The sequence below is a fragment of the Hemiscyllium ocellatum genome, chromosome 14 (assembly GCF_020745735.1).
Source record: "Hemiscyllium ocellatum isolate sHemOce1 chromosome 14, sHemOce1.pat.X.cur, whole genome shotgun sequence".
NCBI lineage: Eukaryota > Metazoa > Chordata > Chondrichthyes > Orectolobiformes > Hemiscylliidae > Hemiscyllium > Hemiscyllium ocellatum.
In genome coordinates, this window is record NC_083414.1 from 13,099,576 (window position 1) to 13,127,475 (window position 27,900).

The window sequence follows — 27,900 nt, forward strand, 5'->3', positions numbered from 1 at the left end:
CTTCCTGCTTTGTCTGTTTTGTGGGCCCTCTTAAACCAGACAGAATCCTCAAATTAGGATGCACAATTACCATCTCTTGTCGCAAAACCAAGCACTTTGATATGCACTCAAATGCTCAGGGAGACTCTTTCTGGGCCTCTCCTGGAAGCATATTCAAAGGAAGTGGACTTAGATGGGGAATAAGAATTGGATGCATTTGCAAGGAAGGAGAAATTAAGACAGCCTGTTTAGATAAGTGTTTTAAATACGATTTACTGAAATTTATGAGAACTTACTTCCTTACAAATATAAACATCTGGGCTTACTTGACCAGAATTAGCACATACAGAAAACAACTGCACACTGTGAAAGTGGCTAGCTCCAACAGTGTAAATATAAGGGGTGAGGAGGGAGAGAGAGAGAGTGAGAGAGAGTGAGAGAGAGAGACCAACAGATATAAAGAAAGATAGAGATTATATTTATGGTGAGTTTTGACAAGATTTGTAGCTCAGGTTGAGGTTTTGGATGTAGGTTTGCTTGCTGAGCTGGAAGGTTCATTTCCAGATGCTTCGTTACCCTATTAGGTAACATCTTCAGTGGGCCTCAGGCAAAGCACTGCTGAAAATTCCTGCTTTCTATTTATATGTTTGAATTTCTTTGGGTCGGTGATGTCATTTCCTGTGTTTATATTTATGGTTAATCTAGCAATCCCAAATTCTTTACCTCCTTACTACATAAGTTTTTCTTTTCACTGCTTCTTTCTCCTAGCTCATTTCTCAAAGTCAACATATATTAGCCATAAACACAAGATGTGTTAATAATTGATTTTAAAATGAAGATCTTGGTGTGCAGTGACAATTTCAAAGCTTGCAAATGACACAAGATTTGAGAAAACTGTATAGTGAGAGGAGGAAAAGATGGAATTTCAAAAGACTGACAAGTTGTTCGAATGAGTGAATAGGTGGCAGATGAAGTTCAATGTGGAGAAGTGTGAAGTGATGTACTTTGGAACAAAGAACAGGGACAGACAATATAAAGGGTATGAAGAAACTTGATGGAAATTTTTAACATCATGAGGGGCCTGGACAAAGCTGATCGGGAGAAACTGTTCCCACTCATGAAAAGATAGAGAACTGGAGGGCACAGTTTTGACACGTTTTGCAAAGGAAGCAAATACATGATGAGAGAAAAGAAATCACACAAGTGGTCCGAGTTTAGCATGCACTGCTTAGAGTGTGCTGGAAGCACTTTCAATTTAGCCGTTCAAGAGGGTACTGGATGATTATTTAAATAGAAACAACATGCAGAATTGTGGGGAGAAGGCAAGAATTCAGCATTTAATCAAAACACCAAAGTCATACCGCCCGTGGACCAAAGGGTTCTTTTTGCACTGTAACAATTTTGTGATTCTGAGAGATTATAAAATATTTTAAGCAATTGCAAGCATATCTACAAATATATTTAATGACAATAAACATAGTGTGGCTAAGATGTAAAAATAATTTGCACTTAACCTCTGAAACAGACAACTAATTATTTAGCCTTAATTCAGTTCGTTGTGTATGAAATTCATGTTTGCACATTATAAAACAACAGATTAATCTAAAAGATTATGTATAACACAATTATATAAATGCAAACCATGTGGGCATGTGATCTGGAACACTGCAAGTTGTTCAGTCTTTGACAGGCTCAAGGACATCACTGCAGTGACAGAGTAGGAAACAAATGAAAGGAACAGCTACCAGTTTCCATGCATGTTGTGGTAGAGCTGTGACGTCGGTGCTCAACACGCTCCTGCTGCTGTTGCCCTATTACTTCTGATTATATAATCAACTTTTAGCCATTCAAGTTGTAGAGATGGTGCCCCACAGATGTGCACTGCAGAAACTCGTCATTTTCTAAATTGGGGTTGTGCAAAATAGTTTATTCTGTATTTCCAATCAGAAGCCAAATCAAAAACTTCAATCTATATAGGCACGAAACCCTGGAATGGGAAACATAGACCTGATGTGATCAAGTATCCAGTAGTGAGCAGTGAATGAATATATGTTAATAATGCTACCTGCACTTGCGGATCCAGGTTTCCTTTCTGCACCAAGTTCGCCAATTCATCATAGTAGAGAGCAGCAGCTTCGGGAGACTGCTCACTGCAGGTGCGTACCAACTCAAGCAGAGCAGTGGCCTTAACATACAGATTGTTTCAGAAATTAGTACAATGAAAAACCAAATTGGCCACCTTCTTGTTGATGCTGGAAAAAGAAATTCAGAACAAATACAGGCAAAGTCAAAACAAGAACATCACAATCAATTAGTTCTAGGAATGACATGCTGAACAGAGTTGTAAAAAACAACAGAAATGCTTACAAAGTCAAAACAAATTTCATATCTTTGTAATAATCTACTGTAAAGCTACAGTACTATCTGAAAATAAAGTTGATGCGACTGACTTTGTTAAACGTTTGATTCTGTGAGTTGTGTTTCTACCTCTGACTAAGGTTGAGACTTAATTCAAATTGGAATAGACAGACAAGGCCTCAATCTAGGACTTGAGCATGTCATTTGAACGATGTTGAGGGAGCATAACATGGCCAGAGATGCAGTCCTTCAGATGTCATGTTAAATCAAGGCCCTGTCCATCCGTTTCAATCATTTAGTGTCTACATAAATGTTGCATGAAAAAATAAAAGTTTACACATAGAAGCTTACACATCTTGCACATTTGTCTCATTGTTTTATGTTCTTACAGCCAGCTGTAATCTATAACAGTGACTATTTCACCAGAAGTACATCCACCCCAAACACCCTGGAGACAAAACACCCCGAGGCCCTGTTTATTGTAACTGGTGACTTCAATCAAGCCAATCTAAGGAAGGTATTAATCTAAGAAATCCAAGAATGACCTTCGCAGACCCATTAAGACAGCCAAGGACCAATACCGATCCAAACTAGAGACCCAGCCAGACACTCATCGACTATGGCAAGGACTGAATGACATCACAGGTTCTAAGAAGAGACAGTGCAAGATAGCAGACAATGGCACATCCCTCCCAGGTCATCTCAACACCTAATATGCTTGCTTTGAGCAGAATTTCAGCAGAAAGGCAACACCTATTCTGACAGGTCCTCATGAACCTATCCCAACAATCACTGCATCAGAGGTCAGATCGGTTTTCCTTTGTGTGAATCCCAGGAAAACCATGAGACCAGACAGAGTACCAGGCCGTGCACTCAGAGCATGCACAGATCAACTGGCAGAGGTCTTTTTAGACATCTTTGACTTCTCCCTGCAGCAGGTCACTATTCCTGCCTGTATCAAGAAGGTCAACATCATCCCTGTACCTAAGAAGATGCATGCAGTATGTCTCAATGACTACCACCCAGTGGCCCTAACTTCGGTGGTCATGAAGTGCTCTGAAAGGCTGGTCATGGCATTAATCAACTCCAGCTTCCCCACTACTCTTGAACTACTCTAATTTGCCTATCGGACCAACAGATCCACGTCAGACGACATATCACTTGCCCTTCACTCCTCCCTAGAACATCTTGACACCAAGAACAGCTACATAAGAATCCACCTAATTGACTACAGTTCAGCCTTCAACACTATCATCCCCTCGAGACTGATCTACCAAACTTCGTGATCTTGGACTAAGCTCCAATCTCTGCATCTGGATCCTCAGTTTCCTGACCCACAGGCCACAAACAGTGAAGATTGGGGACAATATTTCATCCTCACCAGCACTCAATATTGGAGCTCCCTTGGGTGCATACTCAGTCCCTTACTGTACTCACTCTAAACTCATGACTGTGTCACCAAATACCAGAGTAATACTATTTACAAGTTCGCTGATGACACCCTCATGATCGGTCGAATCTCAGATGGCAACGAAACAGAGTACAGACGGGAGGTGGAAGACCTGGAAAAATGGTGCACTGAGAACAATCTAACTCTCAATGCCAGCAAAACCAAGGAACTCATTATTGACTTTTGGCAGGATGCTATTCATGCAGCCTTACACATTAACAGCATAGAGGTGGAACAAGTGGAGAGTGTCAAGCTCCTGAGAGTGGTCATCCACAGCAAGCTTTCTTGGACTCTTCCTGTGGACGCACTAGTTACAAAGGCCCAACACCGCCTTTTCTTCCTCAGGCAGCTGAGGAAATTTGGCATGACAGCGAATACCCTTGCCAACTTTTATAAGTGCATCATCGAGAGCCTTCTGTCTGGATATATCACTACCTGTACCATTCAAGATTGGAGACAGTTACAGAGATTGGTGAACTCGGCCTGGACAATTACAAAGGCGAATCTTCCATCCATGGAATCCATCTATCAGGTCCGCTGTCAAGGAAAGATAGACAGCATTCTCAAAGATCCATCCCAGCCTGGCAATGTTCTTCTACAACCTCTAGGTTCTCCATTGAGGAGAAGGTGCAGAAGCCTGAACACATACGCCAGCCAGTTTTAGAACAGCTTCTGTTGTGAGAATACGGAATGGACTCAAACTGTTAACATTCGCCTGTACCTGTGTTTTTGTTTTTGCTGCTGTTTACCTATTATTTACTTATTTATGCGACTTAACTCTGTGATCTGTCTGTATTGATCGCAAGACAAAGCTTTTCACTGTGCCTCGGTACACGTGACATTAAATTCAATTCAATTCATCCAGGTGTTTCTGACTTGGAACTAGGATGCATTATAAATGTAAGTTCTTTCTTCTTTCTAAGTCAGCTGTGCAATTTTTGGCATCTCAGTGTCAGAAAGGGCCATAATAAAATAGCTAAAATACACTATAATGCAAAATGTTAAAAGGTAAGCATTTCATTGATTTTGTTCATCAAGAAACCTGATGTTTTCCCACAGTTTACCTCTTTGACCCTTCTTTCAATGCAGCCTTTAAAAGTTTAAAATGAAATGATAAATACCTTTGAATCTATAATTTTTTGGATCTTTTAAGAAGCAACAGCAACAATGCCCATTACAAACAACAATGTTGTAAATAAGTGAAAAATGTGGATTTGAAAATATCTGACTTCTCACTACAAGTCAAGTGATTTGGACTGGTTAGACATATCAAGTATCAGATGACTATACATGGTAAAGCTACCAATGTTTTCAGTCGAGCAATGTTTTACAACTTCAGAAAACAGGAGAAAGTAAAAGCTAAGTTACAAATAAGACATACTTGTCTGAAGGATTCTTTACTCATGGATGCCAAGTCTGACGATGAGGGTTCAAGTTTACTTCTGAAAAAGAAGCATCGTAATTTAGATACTGCACATGGACTTAGACCTAACTACATGAATAACAGTATTAAACAATGTTCTGAAATTCCGCACAGAATCTACTTGTGGTTGGTTCATGGTATAAAAATCCAGCCTGAGCTTTACAACAGTTGGTACAACATGATTGTACATGATTGATGTGCAGTGAACAGTAACAGAGCTACAAAATTCAAGTTTGTGAACAAAAAAACTATGTATCTTTCATTATTGACGTTGACGTCTTTACATCAGTCCTGAGTCGAAAGGAAGTCACAAACACCCTGACAAGTGATGAAACTAACAGTGGTGTTTCTCTATGAATGGCACTATTCATATCAGTTGTGCTCACAAAAAGCCAAAACAAATATGTTGCATTTCCACATTATTTGCAAATTCTGTCCAAATTGAAAACTAAAGTAACTTACATTTATATACCATCTTACATTCAAAAGTACTTTACAACTTTACACCTCCCGACACCAGCAAGGTAGGCAGCGTTCGGGCTCCTGGGGCCATCCACTTCAGCTGGTTGCTTCCTCCCTTCTTTCCTTACCATTTTTCTCCTCTTTTATCTTCTTCCTGTCGGCAGTAGTGGAGGCGGCAGCATCTCAGAGGGGAGCAGCTAGAGCAGGACTCTTGGAGAGGCGGCCATCTGGCCTGGTAGCAGAATTAGGGACTCCTGACTGTGGTGGGCCCAAAACCAGGACTCCTGGTTATCGGCGTGATGGTGGCAGCAGCTCCTAGTTACAGTAGGTCCAGAGCCAGGGTCTCCTGTTGTTGGTGAGGTGACAGCGGAGCTGGGGGCTCCTGGTTGCAGAGTGATATGGACCAGGCACCAACAGGCCCACTGTGGGGTGGACGTAGCGACGAAGAGATGGCACCTGAAGAGTGGCAGCTCTAACATTGGTGGATCCAGCACAGGTAGCGGCACAGGTGTCACTGGCCAGCTGGCTCAGGGTTCAGGTCTCATGGTGGAGACAGCAGGGCGAAGATGAACACTGTTTCAGCTTTGTTTTTTTATTCTTGAAGTATTTGAATTGTGGTGACAGTTGATGCTTTTCCTTGTATTTTACCATGTTGTTCAAAGTAGAACACAAGTGACAATAAAGCATTATTTATTCATACATTCACACCTGATGAAATATTTTTGAAGCTTTAATCCAAGACATGCAACAGAAATTTGTGCACGTAAAGTCCTACAAATAATAATGAGGTAATGACACGATTGCCTGCTTTAGTGATATTGGTTAAGGGGTAAATGTTAGGAGCACTCCCATTCTCCTCTACAAAAGAGCACTTTGGGGTCTTTTATATTCACTGAGAGCAAATAGAACCTTGATGTAAGGTTTTGTGTGAAAGAGTGTATCTGTGCTCAACGTTCCAGACTGGAAATGGAAACCAGAACATTCTGACTATTTGATCCATGACTGACAAAGGATCACAAAGTTTTTGAGGCACTCTGTTATCTTAGCTAAGGAAGGTGTGCTGCAAAGAAATACTCCTTTGGAGGTTTATTCCTGCAAAAGTTAGTAATAATAAAAGAGACATATGTTCACACTTTCATAAGCCTTGCTAACGCTTTTGGCCCCAGTCATTAAACATTCTTTGACATGTGTGTTATCATACCTGTCATAAGCCATGCATCCCACCATCATGACTGCCCCAATGATTCCAATTCGCTTGTATTTGGATATTGTACTAGACAGCTGCTTCCTAATAACAATGTGCATGTCATCCTGTGGAATTAGGACAGGCAATTATTAACATTCCCATTAGATAACATTAAACATAACTGCAGGGACTAGTTCTTGCAGGGAAAAGAAAAAAATAATTATAATGCAAACACAAATGCCTGATTTTAATCACAGCATCCATCCAACATATTGAGAAGGCAAGGCAAGAGAAACCAAAGAGTCTTCTGAGGTTTTCAAATTCTCTCCCTTACCTGAATGTGGCTGCCCTCCTGCCCTCTGCTAAAAGCCAATGTGCTCAAGACAAAAAACAGCTTCCTTATCTGTTGGGGAGACAGGCTGTCCATGTAGTCCAAGATACCCTGTATATTTTAAAAATGTAATGATAGAATAAAAATGTCACCATGCATATATCAAAACATTGAGTTCTTGAAGAAATGTGCTCTATCCTCACAACCTCAGTGTACAGAGGAACCTCGATTATCCGGCATTCGAATAACCAAATTTCAGATTGTCCGAACAAGATCACAAGGTCCCAATGCTTAGCTAACTATGTTAACTGGCACTCAATTATCCAGCATTTGATTAACCAAATGAAATACTCCCAGCCCGTGTCCTTCAGATAATCAAGGGAACTTTGTATTAGAATGCAATTTATAAAATAAGTAAACAACAGCCCTATCCCTCGCCTGATTTAGAATGATAAGCATAGAAGCATTAAGTTGTCATAAAATACTAGCTATTAAACATGGTGGTTGCAACAATCCTAATTTATTCAAGTCATTCTAGTGGAGGAATTACAATAGGGACAGTTGTTGTTATTGTGACAAATTCCAACCATCTTAATGAGAAACAAATAACATGGTGTCAACTACCAAAATAAAACAAAAGAACTGCAGATGCTGCAAATGTGAAACAAAGATAAAATTGTTCAAGGTTAACTGGACTTGAAATGTTACCTCTACCTTCTCTCTACAAATGACACCAGATTTTACTGAGCTCCTCCAGCAATTATTGTTTTTGTTTCAGATAACAGAGTCCTTTGAATCAGTTAAATCATTGCATAAGGAAACTGGCTTTAAGGCCAAAGACAAACAGCTGCCACTCAGCCGAGGGTTACTGTGAAAAGAAAGAACTGGATTTTGCTACATGCCTCTGAAAAAGATAGAAATAAATTGTAAACTAACTGGTGAGAGACATAACGGTATTGTTTCTTTGTATCGCATGTGATACTGGTGTACTGAGAACAGAATATTTTCTAGTTATACTACATTCTTAAACACCAACAGCTTCACTAGAAAATAAAATGCAAAACAAAATTGCTTCTCGACTCAGACTTCATTCAACCTACCTTCACAAATACAGCATAGACAGCCATTGTAGACGAATTCTGGGAAACCAGGTCTGAAAGCACATCAAGTGAGACATCCACCTCTGTAGTGAAACCGCTACAAACATGGGTCACCAGCGCACCAACAACTTCCTGTACAGATACAGATAATCAAAACTCTGTTTGGATTTAACTAAGTAGACTAACTTGAACATCAAATGTGCAAAATACTGAGCAATTTAAAATATTCTGATTCTTCACACATTAAAACTTAAGAAACATTGTGTTAAAAATTATCCACAGTTCACACTTCTTAAAGTGCATTAGGTTACTGATTTCTTAATTTGTCAAAGAACTCTAAAACCTGGAATGGGTGCACCAAGAAACGTTGCTCCAGCTAGATGTTGGAGTTGAGATGAGTAAGAGACATAATGTGACCAAATGAGATCCTTGAAGGGTCTTGACAGGATGTATGTGGAAAGAATGGTTTGTTTTGCAGGAGAGTCTGGGACGAGAGGTCACCCATTTAAAACAGAGATAAGAAAATGTAACAGTAAAATTTATTATTATCTATATGGTGAAAAATTGCAGCATGCTGTTGTGCACAGTGACCTGCATGCCCCTGTGCATGAATCACAAAATGTTGGTTTGCAGGTGCAACAGGTAATTAAGGCAAATGGGATATTGTCCCTCATTGCAAGAGGGATGGAATTTAAAAATAGAGAGGTTATTCTGCAACTGTGTAGGGTGTTGGTGAGACCACAACTGCAGTGCTATGTACAGTTTTGGTCTCCTTACTTGAGAAAGGATGTACTGGCACTGGAGGGGGTGGTGAAGAGAGTCGCTAAGTTGATTCCTGAGTTGAGAGAGCTGGCTTATGAGGAGAGATTGAGTAGACAGACTATACTCTTTGGAACTTTGAAAAATGAGGGGTGATCTTATGGAAACATATAAAATTATGAAGGAAATGGATAGGATAGAAGCAGGGAGATTGTTTCCACTGGCTGATGAAATTAGAACTAGAGACATAGCCTCAAAATAAGGGGGAGCAGATTTAGGACAGAGTTGAGGAGGTACTTGTTCACCCAAAGGGTTGTAAATCTGTAGAATTCCCTGCCTTGTGAAGCAGTTGAGGCTACCTCGTTTGAAGGCGAAAAAGCGAAGATTTTTGAACAGTAAAACAATTAAAGGTTATGTTGAGCAGGCGAGTAAGTGGAGCGGAGTCCACAAAAAGATTAGTGAATGGCACAGCAGGCTCGAGGGGCCAGATGGCCTGCCCCACCTTATATTCCTAATGTTGTTTGCTCACAGTAAGCTGTGTCTCTTTGGAAATCTATTCCTATAAAGGTAATGGAAGCACAGTTCTTGAATATTTTTATGACAGCAGTAGATAGATTTTTGAAATTCAAGGAGGTAAAAGGTTTTATGGGTAAGAAGGAATATGAATTTGTGGCTACTATCAGATCAGCCATGATCTTGTTCAAAGACAGAGTTAACTTGAAGGAGCCTGCCTGCTCCTGCTTCTATTCATGTGTGCGTTGAACAACCCTAGACTTCGAGCTAATGACCTGACAGCCACCAACAAGCATCATAAAATTAGAATGCCAGCAGAAAAACAAAGGCACCCCCAACTTGCTTTAGTTTTTCAGCTCTTAATTTTTATAGTGTGGATACTATAACATTAGATTCCCTTTGCACTATAACTTAGTCTGATCAAGGATCAAGAGACTATAGGAAAGGGAATATATTAATGTGTACTTTGGCCAACAATCAATGATAGTATAAGCAAGACTTCAAAAGTCGGAAGTTCAGTATGAACCTATGACATGTTCTCAGCACAACAGAAGAATCATTTTAAAATACAGGCCATTGATTTTCGTTGACGAGCAAAATCATGTCTCTGGATGTGATTAAGGTCAGATTTTGGTCATGATACTTCTTATAGACAAACTGTCTACTCATAACTTAGGTTCATACATAATAAATAGTCACTCAATTGCGAAGTCAGAAAGTGCCCAATGAAACTCCATCCCAGAAAAAGTTAGCTCCCCACAAGAGTAGGAAACAACACACAGAAACCTTTCTCTTACCTGCTGACAGTAGGAATCAAACATCATAAATGCATGCTTATACATTTGACTGCCAAATGACACCACAATTACGTCTGAGGATCTCAATAGGGTCTGGGCCAAGGACAGCACAGAGGGAAAGTACTCACGGACAACCTGGAAAGAAATAGTGGAGTGTTTAGCAAAGAAAAGGGCTATTTCTGACTATAATGAACAAACTTGTCAAAATAACAGTGTACACTGCGATATGCTATATACAGAGCTTTTACTGAACCTATTGCCTGAATCACTGACAGCTTGCAAAATAGGTATCATGATTCAATTACAAAGAATCATGATCCCACAGGTAGCTGGCCTTGTACTATGGTAGCACAATTAATGTTGACCTGTAGAAGTGGAAAGAAACTTGACAAATTTTGCAACAACCAGGAAAGGAATCATATTTCTTTCGGCTGCCTGCCAAATCTTTGCCAGAATTGCTGGCACGGTGGCTCAGTGGTTAGCCCTGCTGCCTCACAGTGCCAGGGACCTGGGCTCAGGTGTGGCCTTGGCTGACTGTGTGAAGTTTGCATGTTCTTGTTCTATCTGCGTGTATTTCCTCAGGTGTTCTGGTTTCCTCCCATAATTCAAATATGTGCAGGTTGGGTGGATTGGCCTTGTCAAATGTGGGGTTATAGGATAGGGGCCTGGGTCTGGATGGGATGCACTTCGGAGGATTGATAGGGCAAAATGCTTAGCTGAGCATCCACACTGACACAATTACAAACTGAGTTGATCATATAGCCAAATGGCCTAACAGTCACTTAAAGCAAATCGTAGCTGGAGTACTTGGATTTGGCTGCTCTCCAATCACGTCAAAGGAAATGCTACAAGGAAACTGAAGTCTTCAAAGGAAGTTCGAAGATCAATTTGAAGTTCTGGGAGAAGCTTGTACAGGATTGCTGCATCTTTCAATGGCGCTTACAGCACAGAAGGATGTCATAGAGATGGCTTGGCCCATTGTGTCCAGGTCAGTCAACAAAAATCTGACAATATTAATCCTATTTTGCAGCTTTCAGGCCTATAGCCCTGGAGACTTAAATCCTATGTGAGTTTCTACCTCAACCATTCTTTCAAGCTCTCACCACCCTACCCTCAACTCTCCCCTACCTTTTACATTAAATCAAGGTGATTGACCCCTCTCCTAACGCAAAGTGAGTCTGCCTAGTTACCTGATCAATGCTTCTCATAATCTTATGCACCTCTATGAATTCCCCTGTCAACCTTGACTGCTCAAAGGAAAATTAGCCCAGCTTATGCAATCTTTCTTCACAGCTCAGACCCTCCAGTCCATACAACATCCCGGCAAATCTCATCTCCATCCTGTCTTACACAATCATATCCTTCATTTAATATGGTGACCAGAACTGCACACAACACTCCAGTTGTGGCCCACACCTGATGCAATCAATTCTGTGATATCCTGTCCTATCTGGTTTAACCTTAGCAATCATTTACACAGTCATTGGAATCCAACCAAACACCTTAGAAGATGAACATGGTTATCTTCTCCTCAAAGGATGAGCAAAGATATATTCTTATCTAATTAGGTCTTCAGAAGGATAAAATTAACAAATGCCACTGAAAATCCTCTACAGTCATTAACAATTAATGCTGATACATTGAGCCAGAATATTAAAAACATAATAGTTCCACTCTTCGGTTTACTTCAATTAGATTAGATTACTTACTGTGTGGAAACAGGCCCTTCGGCCCAACAAGTCCACACCGACCCACCAAAGTGCAACCCACCCATACCGCTACATTTACCCTTACATTAAATCATTTAGCATGGCCAATTCACCTGACCCGCACATCTTTGGACTGTGGGAGGAAACCAGAGAACCCGGAGGAAACCCACGCAGACACGGGGAGAACGTGCAAACTCCACACAGTCAGTCGCCGGAGGTGGGAATTGAACCCAGGTCTCTGGCACTGTGAGGCAGCAGTGCTAACCACTGTGCCACCATGCCGCCCACTAAATGGCCTGATATAAATAAACTGGAAGAGTATAAAACATCAGGATACAGGGAACCCCTGATGAAATGGGCAGTAACTGGAGATAAAAGGGAGAAAACATGTCAAAGAGAAAAATATAAAACAGGAAAAGGATGACAGATAGATCATTTTGGAATGAGTGAGCAGAGGAGACTGGCTAAAATGATGAAAATTGATGAAAACCTGACTACACTTCAGCAGGCAAAATAAAACTGCTTTGTGAATGGGTCAAGCTGATGGAAAAATAGCAAAGGGTTTGAGATATAAGTATAGACTGGAAAGCTGGGACACTGTTCACTGCAGTGTAGGAAGTTGAGGGTTCACCTTATAAAGGCTTATAAAATTACAAGGGCCTTGTTGTTATGAAGTTGAAGGTACTGTACCTTTAAGAGAGAGAAAATGTTGTTCTGAACTAAGAGGTTATAAGCACCTGAGTATCTGACTAGATGGTAGTCCCAGAGTATACTGGAAAATTGAAAAAATGTAACATTTGGCTCTGAAATGGATACCTGAGTTTTGATTGCTGTTGTGACAACAATTCGAATTTAACCAGTTTAAATTATCCCCCAGAATTCTACAACCTTATTGAGTTTGAATTTATTGTTTTGCCAACATCGAACCAGTGTTTTGGGGGGGGGGGGGGGGGGGCGGTGAAAAGAGTATAAAATGTGGACATTTTGAAAATTGGTCAGAGAGCAACTGTCATAGAGAGAGAAACTCATGAAGAGCTAAGTGCCCATCTAACATCTTGCTCTGAAAGAAATTGGAAAACACTCTCCATCAAAGGTACCTTTTCACCTTTTCATATGAAACATACTCACAGTAAAAAGAAAGACGATGACCCAGATAAATCAGCATCAGGAAGAGTGAAGCGACTGTGTAATTTTGAAATTAAATTGATGTAATTTTAACAAGTGTCTGACTGGAACAGCATATTGTTATAGAGTTGTAGTTAAGAGAAAGAGGGGCTTAGAGTTGTGAATAATTGTTGTTTTATGTTCACTTTTAGAGTTAAAAAATAAATTGATGTTATTTTCTTTAAATAGTGGAATTTGGGAGTTCTGTCACTCATATTTTAATAAATTACAAGGCAAAGCAAGCTTTTCTGGGTGCTTGGTTTAAGTAACAGAGGGGTTCACCTCTGTCATAACAATAGATAAGGTGAATGACAAGGGTCTTTTTCATAGGCTGGGGTATTTCAAGACTAGGGAGCTTATTTTTAAGGTGAGAGGAGAAAGATTTAAAAAGGACATAAGGGACAACTTTTTTTTAAACACAGAGGGTGGTTCATGCATGGAATGAACTGCCAGAGAAAGCAGTGGAGGCAGGTACTGTTACGACATTTAAAAGACATTTGGATAAGTTCATGAATAGGAAAGATTTGGAGGGATATGGGCCAAATGCAGGCAGGTGGGGCTAGTTTAGTTTGGGAACATGTCTGCATGGACTCTTTGGACTGAAGGGTATGTTTACAAGCTCTATGACTACAACTCAAAGCAAAATACTGCATTTTCTGGAGATGTGGAATAAAGACAAAGTGCTGAGGAAACTCAGCATCGGTGAACAGAGAAACAGTTAAAATTTTGAGTCCACGGTCTCTTTTTTTAGAAGAGAGGTGGGATAGCAGTGAGTTATGTTGTTGAAAGGGGGAAGGGCAGGTAAAACAGAAGGGCAGGTCTGGGAAAAGTTAAGGGAGATTGGAGACGAAAGGCATTGTAAAACAAAAGATAAAGACAGCAGTAATGGTTGCAGAGAAAAAAAAACACAACATACCGATATTGGGTGGGAGACAAAGAAGCATCAAGTTGGAAGCCAGAATTCAGCACTGGGTGCAGGGGGCTGTAAAATGCCTAAACCAAAAATGAGGTGTTATTCCTCAATTTTGCAACACTGTACCAGGAACACTGTAGCGGGCTAGGGCAGAAGTAAGAACCTGACAACAAAATGGTGCATTAAAACGGTAGTCAACCGAAGACTGGTGTTAGACTTGATGATTGAATGTTTGGCGAAGCAATTACCTTGATTGCATTTGGTCTCTTTGACTTAGAGGAGACCACATTGTGAGCTGTGGATGTAGTAGATTGAAAGTAGTTCAAGCCAATCACCACTTCGCATTGAAGAGTGTTTGAAGCCTTGGACAGTGAGGAGGGAGGAGTTAAAGGGGCAAATGCTACTGCCCTGTGATTCCATGGGAAGGTGTCATGAAGTGGAACATGGATGAAATACTGGGGGTAACAAAGGAGTGTACCAGGAAGCTGCAGTGGTATTGGTCTCTGTGGGATGCTGACAGAGCAGGGGAAAACATGTTCAGTGGTGGCACAATACTGGAAATTGCAGAAAATTTGAGAGTTTGATGTAGCTTAAACATAATCCTCTTTGCAACGGTAAATTCCAGCACAAGGTTTCATAACTTAAAAGTATAAAATAACCTCAGTTAGTGATACTAACCACAGCATGACTTCTGAATGCAATCTGCAAAAGCTGATCCCCAATATGGCCAAGACGAACTTTGCTACGTAACAGTTTCTCCACTTGTTTCTTGATGTTGTTTGTACTAGTTGTGTGGAGGATTAGAAGAACCAATAGATCTATAACCTTCAAAAGGAATCAAAAATATTACAATATGTCAACAGCTCAATATAATCAACAGCAAGAGTGGGAGATCTCCGTATCCCTTCCATCTACTACAGCAAGAAACATTTCACTGAATAAGCATTTACTAACTACAAGAATAGATTATTTTGCAACCCAAGCCTGGAAGTACAGCAATTCTTACCTGTAGAAGGAGGAGGAAGAATTGAGTTATTAACAAAAGAATTAGCGGCGAGTTAAGGAGAAGATTATATACACAGAGAATTGCGATCTAGAATACACTTCGAGAAAATGGAAGAAGATTCGATAATATTTTACAAAATGGAATTGAATAAGAATTGTGAGAGGGGTGAGAAATTGCAGAGTTATAAAGAAATAGTGGAGGGAATGCAAGTAAATAAATCACTCTGGTTATAAATAATCAGAACAAGTTGGCAAATGGGCCATCATCCTTCCCAATACTGGAGATACAGTTTCAATTTTGGTTCTCCCATTCCCAGATCAAGATTGGGTACTGAATAAATGCTTTGTCAGAATATTAAATTCTGTTAACCTTCCATCACTTTTTAAAATGGGCAAAGCCAATAGCATTCTTTTATTTATTATCTCAGTTAGAGATGAAACAAAGATCCCTGTTGACTGCACTTGACAGGTTAAAACTGAACAGTTAATACAGTTTGTTCTTTCAGCTCACTGGCACCACTTATTTAAAATATGACAGAGTTGCCTCAATGTTTTATTCTTGAAGTGAGGAAATCTTGCAACAACTACAAGAAACATGGATAGCAAAGGGAATTAGTTACCTTGTGCCCGGCAGCAGAATCCACCACTTCAATAGCCTGTAACAGGAAAGAGCATTGTTCTTCATGTTTACTTTCACATCAATATCTAAGATCCCCAGAGAATTTACCACATAATCTAGGTTTACACCCCAGTGCTGAGGGAGTACTGCACTGTCTGAGGGGCCAGCTTTGAGGTGAGGTCCTGTCTGTTCACTTTCAAGGGTACAATTGAGCACTTGCCAATATATGAAGAAACACAAGGGAGTTCTATCACTGTCCTGGTCAAAATTTATGCTTCAACCAACATCACTAAAACAGATGATCTTGTCATGTTCACATTACCATTGGTGGAGTTTAGCAGTGCATAATTTGGCTGCCAAGCTTTCCACATAACTGTAATAATTACACATGAAATATACTTTATTGTGAATTGTTTTTGGATGCTCGGAGGTCATAAAACATGTTACATAAATGCAAGTCTCAGAAGAATAAAGTAATACATTCTGGCAAAAGGGATGCGGAAACACAATATGGACTTAATGGTACAGTTCTGAAAAGGATACAGGGACCTGTTAATGCACATGCATACATATTTGAAGATGGCAGGATAAATTAAGTGGTTAGCAAAATGTATGGGATTTTGGGCTTTATAAATGGAGGTATTCAGTGCTAAATAAAAACCAAAAAGAACAGCAGATGCTGTAAACCAAAAGCAAACACAGAGGTTACAGGAAAAGCTCAGCAGGTCTGGCAGAATCTGTGAAGAGAAATCAGAGTTAACATTTCAGGTGACCCTTCCTCTATTAACTCTGATTTCTCTTCCCAAATCCTGCCAGACTTGCTGAGCTTTTCCAGCAACTTCTGTTTTTGCATTCAGTACTAAAGCAGGAAAAACATCTTCCTTTCAAAACTTGCCTTGAAAGATGGTATGATACTCAGCTGTGATGGACTGACAAGTTCCAAATTTAATCCCAGTACATCCACAGTTATCTTAATCCAATTGGAGTAGTGCTTTGGGAGCTATAATTGGCTTCATCACATGGCTTATCGGAACAGACATAAAAATTAGTTATGGTTGTGCTGATGTTGATCACACCCATAGAACATAGAACATTACAGCGCAGTACAGGCCCTTCGGCCCTCGATGTTGCACGACTTGTCATACCAATCTGAAGCCCATCTAACCTACACTATTCCATGTACGTCCATATGCCTGTCCAATGACAACTTAAGTGTACTTAAAGTTGGCAAATCAGCAGGCAAAGCATTCCATACCTCTACTACTCTCTGAGTAAAGAAACTACCTCTAACATCTGTCCTAACTCTATCAGCCCTCAATTTAAAGCTATGCCCCATCGTTCTCGCTATCACCATATTTGAAAAAAGGCTCTCCCAGTCCACCCTCTGATTATCTTATATGAAGTCTCTATTAAGTCACCTCTCAACCTTCTTCTCTCCAACAAAAACAACCTCAAGTCCCTCAGCCTTTCCTCGTAAGAACTTCCCTCCATACCAGCAACATCCTAGTAAATCTCCTCTGCACCCTTTCCAAAGCTTCCACATCCTTCTTATAATGTGGTGACCAGAACTGTACACAAGCTTCCACATCCTTCTTACAATGCGGTGACCAGAACTGTACACATTTCAGTCTGAAAAGTGATGCACTTGCATGGATGCCGGTTGAGCACAGCACAAAGTTTGGCTATGTTTCCCTCTACTTTTTATTATCCTCAGAGTATTCACGATTCGAGGTCAGATGTAAAGAGTTGAGACTTGGCCCAAGAACACTGGAAGAATGCTGACATCCTTGCAATTGGGCCCAAAATAGTATCAGTGACTTCTAGGAGGAATGTGAGCTAATTAGAAACAATGAAATTAAGAAGAAGACCTCTCATTTCTACTGTTTATTTTCTTTTTTTAGTTTTAATTAATGCAGTAAGAGTATTTCGATCCAGTAAGCAGTATCTGAGACACCATATTCGGTAAATGTTAAATATGCTGCAGATATGTGTGTATTCAAGAGTAAGCATAGCTTTATTTTGTGCTTGAGATGTCTTCCCAAAAAAAGCAAGCCATATTTCACAGAATCACAGAAGTGTTATGGCTCAGAAGAGACCATTTTGCCTGTCATGCCTGCACAGGTTCATTAAACAAGCATCAGGAACCAGTGCTCATTTCATGCTTTTTGTATATACCCTTGCACACTATTTTTATCCAAATAATCAGCCAATGCCCTCTTGAATACCTCAAATGAATCTACCTCCAATGCACCTACAGGCACTACATTCCATATTCCAACTACTCGCTGAATGAAAAGGCTTTGCCTCATTTCACACTTGCTTCTTTTACAGATCACTTTAGGTCTATGCCCTTTTATTCTAATTCCTTTTAGATGCAGTTTCTCCCCATCTATTCCATCCAGCCCACTCATGATCTGGAAAATTTCTATCAGGTCTCCTCTTAGCCTTCTTCTTTCCAAGGGGAAACAGCCCTTGCAGACTTATTAATTGGTATCATTATTATATTGCATGTAAGCGTTTACATGCAATGTAAAGATGTACATGGCCATTTACTTGTTATCCAATTTCATGGTCAAAGATGGAAATTGTTAAATCTATGTCAACAGAATGTTAGAGAGAGTCACAGAGTTTATGGTTGAAAAAGGAGGAGGGGTCCTTGCTGTACTCCCTAGAGATTTAAAGGTTCCAAGTTCTTTGTACTATAGAGCAGCTGAATTTCCAAGGGAAACCTGTTGACTTTGAAATGTCATGAGAAAGTAGCAAAGCTTGCCTGTGGTTTCAGAGTCTGTATATTATTCAGGAAAAGTGTTTGTGTAAGGAAATTATTACAAGTCATTATATTCGGCATGAGAAAGTACGGTACAAATTTGATCATTAGGATAATAAGCAAAGCTGAAGGCATCCATTAACTATATCATAAAAAGATAATAGTTAATAGTGCTGTTTTTAAAAAGAATTTCAGGAAGTAGCTTTGATGAAAACAACTACAACTGTTTTCATGAATAAATTGTCTTCAAAAGATTTAAGACACATCATGAGGGCCTGTGACATGTACCTTTGATGTAGGAAAGATATCATCTATAAAGGAGGATGCACCCTATAGTGCTTCAAAGAATTTGAAAGATACAGGGGTGTTGGCCTAGCACAAATGTCACTGGGCTAGCAAGCAAGAGGGCCCAGCTAATGGTCAGCAAACCACAGAGGTAAAAATCACTGATAGAACTCAAATTCCATTAATATCTGAAATCAAATGTACTCAATGTTGTTGTGCCAGAAACTATGACTGATTGCCATCTGATTTACCAATGTCCTCTAGGGAAGGAAATTTGTCTTTGTTTTTTTGTGAATCCAGACCCAATATATTTGATTCTTAACCGCTTCTGAAATCACAGTTCCTTGTGATCAAAGAGGTTCAATGTTAATAGTCACAGGTCCTGATATCGATTTGGTTTCATAACAGGCCTGCCCAAGACAAGCTGAGTACACGTGGTTCACAATATGCAAAACTAAAGTGTCCTATTAACCTTTCGTATTTCACTCCTATTAACCTATTTACATTTTTGGCCTTAAAGACGACTTCGACATCAAAAAAAATTAGGAATTACCTTAATCCAAGCTTCAGCTGTTGCTTTCTGAAATCTTATTGCAGCTTTGATGACATCAAACATGATCGCAACGCAGTCATGACCACTATTCTCTTGATTCACTAAAGCTCTAAATACAAAAACAGCACATTAATCAACATCAGTCATTATCAAGAAAGTTTGACTTCTGAACGAGTGTTGCATTATATTTAAGAAACTCCTGATACAGACTAGTTGTAGAAACCAGATGCATTTTCTCTTCCACTTTGTGGGTTCCATTAGCATAAAACAAAAAGTCTTAACGATAGAGCATTACCATATTTCTGTTTTGAAGAACGGTCACTGGACACAAAAGTTTTACTTTGATTTCTCTTCACAGATGTTCCCAGATCTGCTTAGTTTTTTCAGCAATTTATTTTTATTACCATATTTCTGGATTATCAGCTCTCTAAAGAATATTGGAAACTGAACGTTGCACGTTATAAGCAGCAAAAAAAAAGAATCGGATACTTTTCACAAAATTTAAAGTTCCAGGGTTTAGGTGCTTTAGGAAAGATCGAAAAGGAAACAAGAGGAAGGGGGTGGAGTTTTTGATTAGGGATAACATTACGGCTATATTTAGGGAGGATTTTCCTGGGAATATGTCCACAGGAGTTATTTGTGTGGAACTGAGAAATAAGAAAGGGATGATCGCCTTATTGGGAATTGTACCATAGACCTTCCAATAGCCAGTGAAAGTTGGGAAACAAATTTGTGAGGAGATTTTAGTCATCTGTAAGAATACTAGGGTGGTTATGGTGGGGAATTTTAATTTTCCAAATATAGACTGGGACTGCCATAGTGTTAAGGGCTTGGATGAAGAGGATTTTGTTAAGTGTGTACAAGAAAATTTTCTGATTCAATATGTGGATGTACTGGGTGCAAAACCTGACCTATTCTTCGGAAATAAGGCTGAGCAGGTGACTGAGATGTCAGTAGGGGAAAACTTTGGGGCCAGTGACCATAATTCGACTGGTTTTAAAATACTGATGGAAAAAGATAGTCAGGGTCTAAAAGTTAAAGTTCTAAATTGGAGAAAGGCCAATTTTGACAATATTAAACAAGAAATTTCAAAAGTTGATTGGGGTGGATATTCAAAGGTAAAGAGATGGCTGGAAAATGGAAAGCCTTCAAAAATGAGATAACAGGAGTCCAGAGACAGTATGTTCCCGTTAGGGAGAAGACTAAGGTTGGTTGGTGTAGGGAATGCTGGATGACTAGAGAAATTGAGGTTTTGATTAAGAATAAGGAAGCGTATGTCAGGTATGGACAGCAGAAATCGACTGATTCCCTAAAAGAGTATAAAAGCATTTAAGTATATTTAAGAGGGAAATCAGGAGGACAAAAGGCGACTTGAGAGAGCTTTAACAAATAGGGTTATGGAGAATCTGAAAGGATTCTAGAAATACATTAAGGACAAAATGGTAACTAAGGAGAGAATAGGGCCCCTTATCGATCAGCGAGGCCACCTATGTGGAACTGCAGGAGATGGGGTGAGATACTAACGAGTCTTTGCATCAGTGTTTACTGTGGAGAAGAATATGGAAGATAGAGAATGTGGGGAAGTAAATAGCCACATGTTGAAAAATGTCCATATTACAGAGGTGGTGGTGCTGTGGATGTCTTAAAACGCATAAAGGTAGATGAATTCCCAAGACCTGATCATGAGTATCCAAGAACTCTGTGGGAAGCTAAGGAAGAGATTGCTGGGCCCCCTTGCTGAGACATTCGCATCATCAATAGCCCCAGGCAAGATGCTGGAAGACTGGAGGTTGGCTAAAGTGGCACCACTACTTAACAAAGGTGGTAAACAAAAGTCAGGGAACTATAGACCAGTGAGCCTGACGTCAGTGGTGGGCCAAGTTGTTAGAGGGAATCCTGAGGGACACGATTTACATATATTTGAAAAGGCAAGGACAGTTTAGGAAATGTCATCATGGTTTTGTGTGTGGGAAATCATGTCACATGAACTTATTTGAGTTTTCTGAAGGAGTAACGAAGAGGATTGACGAGGGCAGAGCAGTGGACGTGATGCATATGGATTTCAGTAAGGTGCCCGACAAGGTGCCCGATAAACTGGTTGGCAAAGTTGGCTCATGTGGAATAGAGAGAGAACTAGCTATTTGGATATAGAACTCGCTCGAAAGTAGAAGACAGAGGGTGGTGGCGGAGGGTTGCTTTTCAGACTGAAGACCTGTAACCAGTGGTGTGCCACAGGGATCAGTCTTAGGTCCATTGTTTTTCATTAATTATATCAATGATTTGGATGCAAACATTGGAGGTGTGGTTGGAAAGTTTGCAGATGACATCAAAATTGGAGGTATAGTGGACAACGAAGGGTACAATGGGATCTTGACCAGATGAGCCAATGGACCAAGTGGCAGACGGAGTTTAATTTAGATAAATGTGAGTTGCTGCATTTTGAAAAGGTAAATCAGGGTAGGACTTATACACTTAGTAGGAAGGTCCTGGGGAGTGTTGCTGAACAAAGTGACTGAACAGAGTGCAGGTTCATAGTTCCTTGAAACTGAAAGTCACAGGTCAACAAGATAGGAAAGAATGTGTTTGGTATACTTGCCTTTATTGGCCAGTGCATTGACTGCAGAAGTTGGTTAGGCCACTTTTGGAATGCTGCGTGCAATTGAGGTCTCCCTGCTCTTGGAAGGATGTTGTGAAACTTGAAAAGGTCAGAAATAATTTACAAGGATGTTGCCAGGGTTGGGGGGGGAACGGGAGTTTTAGATACAGGGAGAGGCTGAGTAGACTGGAGCTATTTTCCGTGGAACGTCAGAGGCTGAGGGGAGACCGTACAGAGGTTTATAAAATCATGAGGGGCATGGATAGGGTGAATAGACAAAGTCTTCTCTGGGATGCAGGAGTCCAAGACTAGAGGGCTTTGGTTGAAGGTGAGCGGGGAAAGATTTAAAAAGGGACTTAAGGCGCAACCTTTTCATGCAAAGTTTGGTGCATGTATGGAATGAGCTGCCAGAGGAAGTGATGGAGGCTGGCACAATTACAACATTTAAGAGGCATCTGAATGGGTATATGAATAGGAAGGGTTTGGAGGGATATGGGCCAAATGCTGGCAAATGGGACCAGACTAATTTAAAATATCTGGTCAGCATGGACGAGTTGGACCAAAAGGGTCTGTTTCCATACAGTACACTGTACATCTCTAGAAGTCTAACTTACAGATGTTTCTGTAAAACAGCATTTTACAAGTAATGAAGTATTTGCAAAGAAAAGCCAGCAGGGTTGTGGCAGTGCTGTCGTGCAGCCAGTTGGTGGTGTGCGTGAGGAAGGAGTTATGTGGGCTTGGCCTCCACCCTACCATCATCAGAGTTGGGGATGTGGCACATGAGGCCTGCAAAACGTGAGCCAATGTTCCAAGCCAGGACAGGCGAAGGATCAGCCTGCTACCATCTGTGCAATGCCAAAGGGAATCAGGTACTGAATGTAATGCCAGAAGTGGAATAGACAACTTGTCATAGCAAGTTCCCAAAAGCACAAAATATTAATCATCAGATGAATTTTCATTTTGTGATGTTGACTGAGAGATAAATATTCAATTGACTCCAGGGATACTTCCTCATTCTTCTTTGAAATAGTGCCATGAGATCTTTAATGTCCACTGAGAGGAAAATTAGAGTCTCCTGAAAGATGGCATTCCTGCACTCCCTCAGGAACACAGTGGATTGTTTGCCTCAATTTTAGGCCTCAAGTCTTGAGTAGGACTTGAACCCCTAACCTCCTAATGCAGAAGTGAGAATGTTACCAACTGAACCATAGCTAACACAGCTCAATAGGTTTGCAATTGAACAGTGCTTTTGTGGAGAAAGTGAGGACTGCAGATGCTGGAGATCAGAGTCAAGAGTGTTGTGTTGGAAAAGCACCGAGGAGCAGGAGAATTGACGATTCGGGCATAAGCCCTTCATCAGGAATGAGGCTTGTGAATTGGGACTGAGAGATAAATGGGAAGGGGTGGGGTGGGGGGGGGGTGGGGTGGGGGGGGGAGGGGGCGCGCGCGCGGGGAGGTAGCTGAGAGAACGACAGGTGGATGAAGGTGAGGGAGAGGGCGATAGGTCAGAGGGGGGAGTGATGGACAGGTCCGGTGGGCAGTGCCGAGTTGGAAGTTTCGGACTGGGATACGGTGGGGGGAGAGGAAATGATGAAGCTGTTGAAATCCACATTTATTCTGGAGCCTAGCATGAGTTGCCCCACATAGCATGTGAGTTTCTTTCTTAAATAGTTGTTTCATCAGAAAGATTGGTTTTAGAGAAGGGTGAATTTTAATCTGGCTTCCCCTTGGTTTGAATTTTACTTTCTGTTCAAACACGAGGGATCGTTGTATAACATTGCAACGCGGAACTCTTCAAATTCCAGCTCGAGCACTTGTGGTTAAAATTTTTCACATCATACCCTGCAACACTTTTCTGTTTCTGCTTGTCTCGGCTAGTCTGCAGTTGTGAAGGAAGCACACAAGATTCCAATCCTAGATTCATCCGCAATTCTGTAATCACCTAAAATGAAAAAACAGTACAAGTCTCAGCAAACAAAGTTCAAAGGCTTCTTCACGAGGTCGGTTGCTGCATCAATGAAAGCCACATTTAAATTCAGAGAGTCAAATGGCATACTGTTCTTACACAAAATAATGCGAAACTTCCATTTTTGAAATCAAACTGCGCATAGCCACATCAAAATATACCATCTCAAAGGTTGGGGCACAAAAAAAACTTAGCAACTGACAGTGATTTCATGTAATAAGAGTGCAGGCAATAGCTGTAACTATGATTGTCATTTAAACATAAACCAGAGGGCCCTCTTGTGGCACAGTGATAGTGTCCCTCGGCTTGGGACAGAAGGCTTGGGTTCAAGTCCCACATGCTCCAAATGCGTGTAATAACATCTCTGAACTGGATGATTAGAAAAATAGGTTTAAACATTAAGCTGCTCTGGTTCTAATTTTCTGTAAATTGTTGCTAGTTTCAGAAATCTGCTTCTGACCCAATAAACACATGGAATCGTACTTAAAGTATCTGATAGCCTGACATCCCTTTTTAGGCAGCGTGACCTGAATGGATGCTGACAGCAATGGACTTCCATATTAGGCCAGGTTTATTCTTGATCATAGTTTACAGTGATCTACATTGCCTTCTGCATGAAATTCTCCTACTCTTACCACCTGCAATGAGCATATGAGAAGGATTTATAGCTCGATGATCAACCTGCTTTACCAAGCAATACACGCAATTTCATAGCTAAAATGTTTCAGAGTGTGACTCAAAGGAGTTGGTTGCTGATCTAAAATCTGGGAAAATTCAAAAGTCAGCATGGTCTTAGTCCTTTGGAGGCTAGACTTTGGACTATGTATGTACTGTGAAATAAAGAGGAAGCTGAAAGTAACTCTGTTTCTTGCTACAATACTCCCTGACCTGCTGTTTTGAATAATTTCTATTTTCAATTCACACTTCAAGCACCTGCAGTATTTGGCTTTTGCACTCCAGCTAGAGTTATTCTTACACCAAATAAAATCTTCAACAATTTTAACAAAAGAATAATTGTGACAGTTAGTTCTATGGGCTGATGCAGCCAAAACTTCTTTGAAGAATCACTGTCCTAATATAATTTATTTTGTAATATCGATTTGGAATGGGGCTCTTGACACAGTGGCTGTGTGTCTACTCTGGACCAAGAAGAATCCTTTCAGCTTCCTCTTTACTTTTACAGTACATATGAGGTCCAAAATCTAGCCTCCAAAGGACTAAGACCATGCTGGATTTTGGATTTTCCCGGATTTTACATCAGCAACCAACTCCTTCGAGTCACACTATGAAACATTTTAGCTATGAAATTAGCTATGCTCATTGCAGGTGGTAAGAGTAGGAGAATTTCCTGCAGAAGGAAATGCACATCACTGTAAACTATGATCAAGAATAAACCTGGCCTAATATGGAAGTCCATGGCTGTCAGCATCCATTCAGGTCACGCTGCCTAATTTGGGATGTCAGGCTATCAGTTACTTTAAGTACGATTCCATGTGTTTATTGGGTCAGAAGCAGATTTCTGAAACTAGCAACAATTTACAGAAAATTAGAACCAGAGCAGCTTAATGTTTAAACCTATTTTTCTTATCAACCTGTTCAGAGATGTTATTACATCTACTGTATAATTCTCAAGTCCAACTAGCCCCACAGGTTCACCATAATGTTTCTGAGCAGGCTGATATAATTATTTTAATCAGGAATGGGTTTCTTATGTGCAGTGCTACTATACCTCCCTCTGACCCAGAAGTCCCCATTCAAACCCCACCTGTCCTGGAGAGGTGTCATAAGTCAGGGAGGAGGGTTGAGTGGATAGGTGGAAAGGAAGATAGGCAGGTGGGACAAGTCATGGGGACAGTGCTGAGCTGGAAGCTTGGAACTGGGGTAAGGTGAGGTGGAAAGGGGAAAATGAGGAAACTGGTGAAGTTCACATTGATGCCATGGGGTTGAACTGTTCCGAGGTGGAAGATGAGGCGTTCTTCTTCCAGGCTTCGAGTGGTGAGGGAGCGACGGTGAAGGAGGCCCAGGACCTCCATGTCCTCGACTGAGTGGGAGGGGGAGTTGAAATGTTGGGCCACAGGGCGGTGTGGTTGATTGGTGCGGGTGTCCCGTAGATGTTCCCTAAAGCGCTCTGTAAGGAGGCATCCAGTATCCCCAATGTAGAGGAGACCGCATCGGGAGCAACAGATACAATAAATGATATTGGTGGATGTGCAGGTAAACTTTGGATGGATGTGGAAGGCTCCTTTGGGGCCTTGAATGGAGGGGAGGTAGGAGGTGTGGGTACAGGATTTGCAATTCCTGCGGTGACAGGGGAAGGTGCCAGGATGGGAGGGGGGGCTGTTGGGTGACATGGACCTGACCAGGTAGTCACGGAGGGCGGAAAGGGGTGCGGTCCGTTTGCAGGTGGCGGAAATGTCGTTGGATGATTTGGTTTATGTGAAGGTTGGTAGGATGGAAGTTAGCACCAGGGGGGTTCTGTCCTTGTTTCGGTTAATTGCCATCCCTTATTCCCAATTTCTCCGCCTCCGCCATATCTGCTCCCAGGAGGACCTGTTCCACCATAGAACACACCAGATGGCCTCCTTCTTTAGAGACCGCAATTTCCGTTCCCATGTGGTTAAAGATGCCCTCCAATGCATCTCGTCCACATACCGCACCTCCACCCTCAGACCCCACCCCTCCAATTGTAACAAGGACAGAACCCCCCGGTACCCTCCTTCCACCCTACCAACCTTCGCATAAACCAAATCATCCGACGACATTTCCGCCACCTCCAAACGGACCCCACCACCAGGGATATATTTCCCTCCCCACCCCTTCCCGCCTTCCACAAAGACCATTCCCTCCGTGACTACCTGGTCAGGTCCACGTCCCCTACAACGCACCCTCCCATCCTGGCACCTTCCCCTGCCACCGCAGGAATTGCAAAACCTGCGCCCACACCTCCTCCCTCACCTCCATCCAAGGCCCCAAAGGAGCCTTACACATCCATCAAAGTTTTACCTGCACATCCACCAATATCATTTATTGTATCCGTTGTTCCTAACGCAGTCGCCTCTACATTGGGGAGACTGGACGCCTCCTCACAGAGCGCTTTAGGGAACATCTCTGGGACACCCACACCAATCAACCACACCGCCCTGTGGCCCAACATTTCAACTCCCTCTCCCACTCAGCCGAGGACATGGAGATCCTGGGCCTCCTTCACCGCCGCTCCCTCACCACCCGACGCCTGGAGGAGGAACGCCTCATCTTCTGCCTCGGAACACTTCAATCCCAGGACATCAATGTGGACTTCACCAGCTTCCTCATTTCCCCTTCTCTCCACTTTACCCCAGTTCCAAACTTCCAGCTCAGCATTGTCCCCATGACTTGTCCTACCTGCCTATCTTCCTTTCTACCTATCCACTCCACCCTTCTCCCTGACCTATCACCTCCATCCCCACCCCCATCCACGCATTGTACTTTATGCTACTTTCTCCCCATACACCCCCCCTCCTCTCATTTATCTCTCCACCCTGCAGGCACTCTGCCTCTATTCCTGATGAAGGGCTTTTGCCCAAAAGGTCGATTTTCCTGCTCCTCGGATGCTGCCTGAACTGCTGTGCTTTTTCAGCACCACTCTAATCTAGAATCTGGTTTCCAGCATCTGCAGTCATTGTTTTTACTGAGGTGTCATAACACTTCTGAACTTGAATGATTAAGAATATATATAATTCTAGACAAATGCATTATTGTCTCATTTCAGTAGTGTGGCTCAGGAACAACTGCAAATGTGTTGCTGGTCAAAGCACAGCAGGCCAGGCAGCATCTCAGGAATAGAGAATTCGACGTTTCGAGCATAAGCCCTTCATCAGGAATAAGAGAGAGAGCCAAGCAGGCTAAGATAAAAGGTAGGGAGGAGGGACTAGGGGGAGGGGCGATGGAGGTGGGATAGGTGGAAGGAGGTCAAGGTGAGGGTGATA

The 27,900-nt window shown here is 41.4% G+C and overlaps 1 protein-coding gene across 3 annotated transcripts in view; it reads right to left on the reverse strand.

The window, feature by feature from the left end:
• The window catches only part of fancd2 (FA complementation group D2), a 103,438-nt gene that overhangs the window by 47,544 nt on the left and 27,994 nt on the right, over positions 1-27,900 (reverse strand). For all 3 annotated transcript variants that reach the window (XM_060835367.1, XM_060835368.1, XM_060835370.1), the window contains 10 exons: positions 23,811-23,911; positions 19,374-19,482; positions 15,770-15,805; positions 14,823-14,969; positions 10,359-10,493; positions 8,290-8,421; positions 7,193-7,300; positions 6,874-6,983; positions 5,169-5,229; positions 2,045-2,164 (listed from right to left, as the gene is read on the reverse strand). In XM_060835367.1, coding sequence (XP_060691350.1) covers positions 2,045-2,164; positions 5,169-5,229; positions 6,874-6,983; positions 7,193-7,300; positions 8,290-8,421; positions 10,359-10,493; positions 14,823-14,969; positions 15,770-15,805; positions 19,374-19,482; positions 23,811-23,911 — 1,059 coding nt within the window. The remainder of the gene's footprint in view (positions 1-2,044; positions 2,165-5,168; positions 5,230-6,873; positions 6,984-7,192; positions 7,301-8,289; positions 8,422-10,358; positions 10,494-14,822; positions 14,970-15,769; positions 15,806-19,373; positions 19,483-23,810; positions 23,912-27,900) is intronic.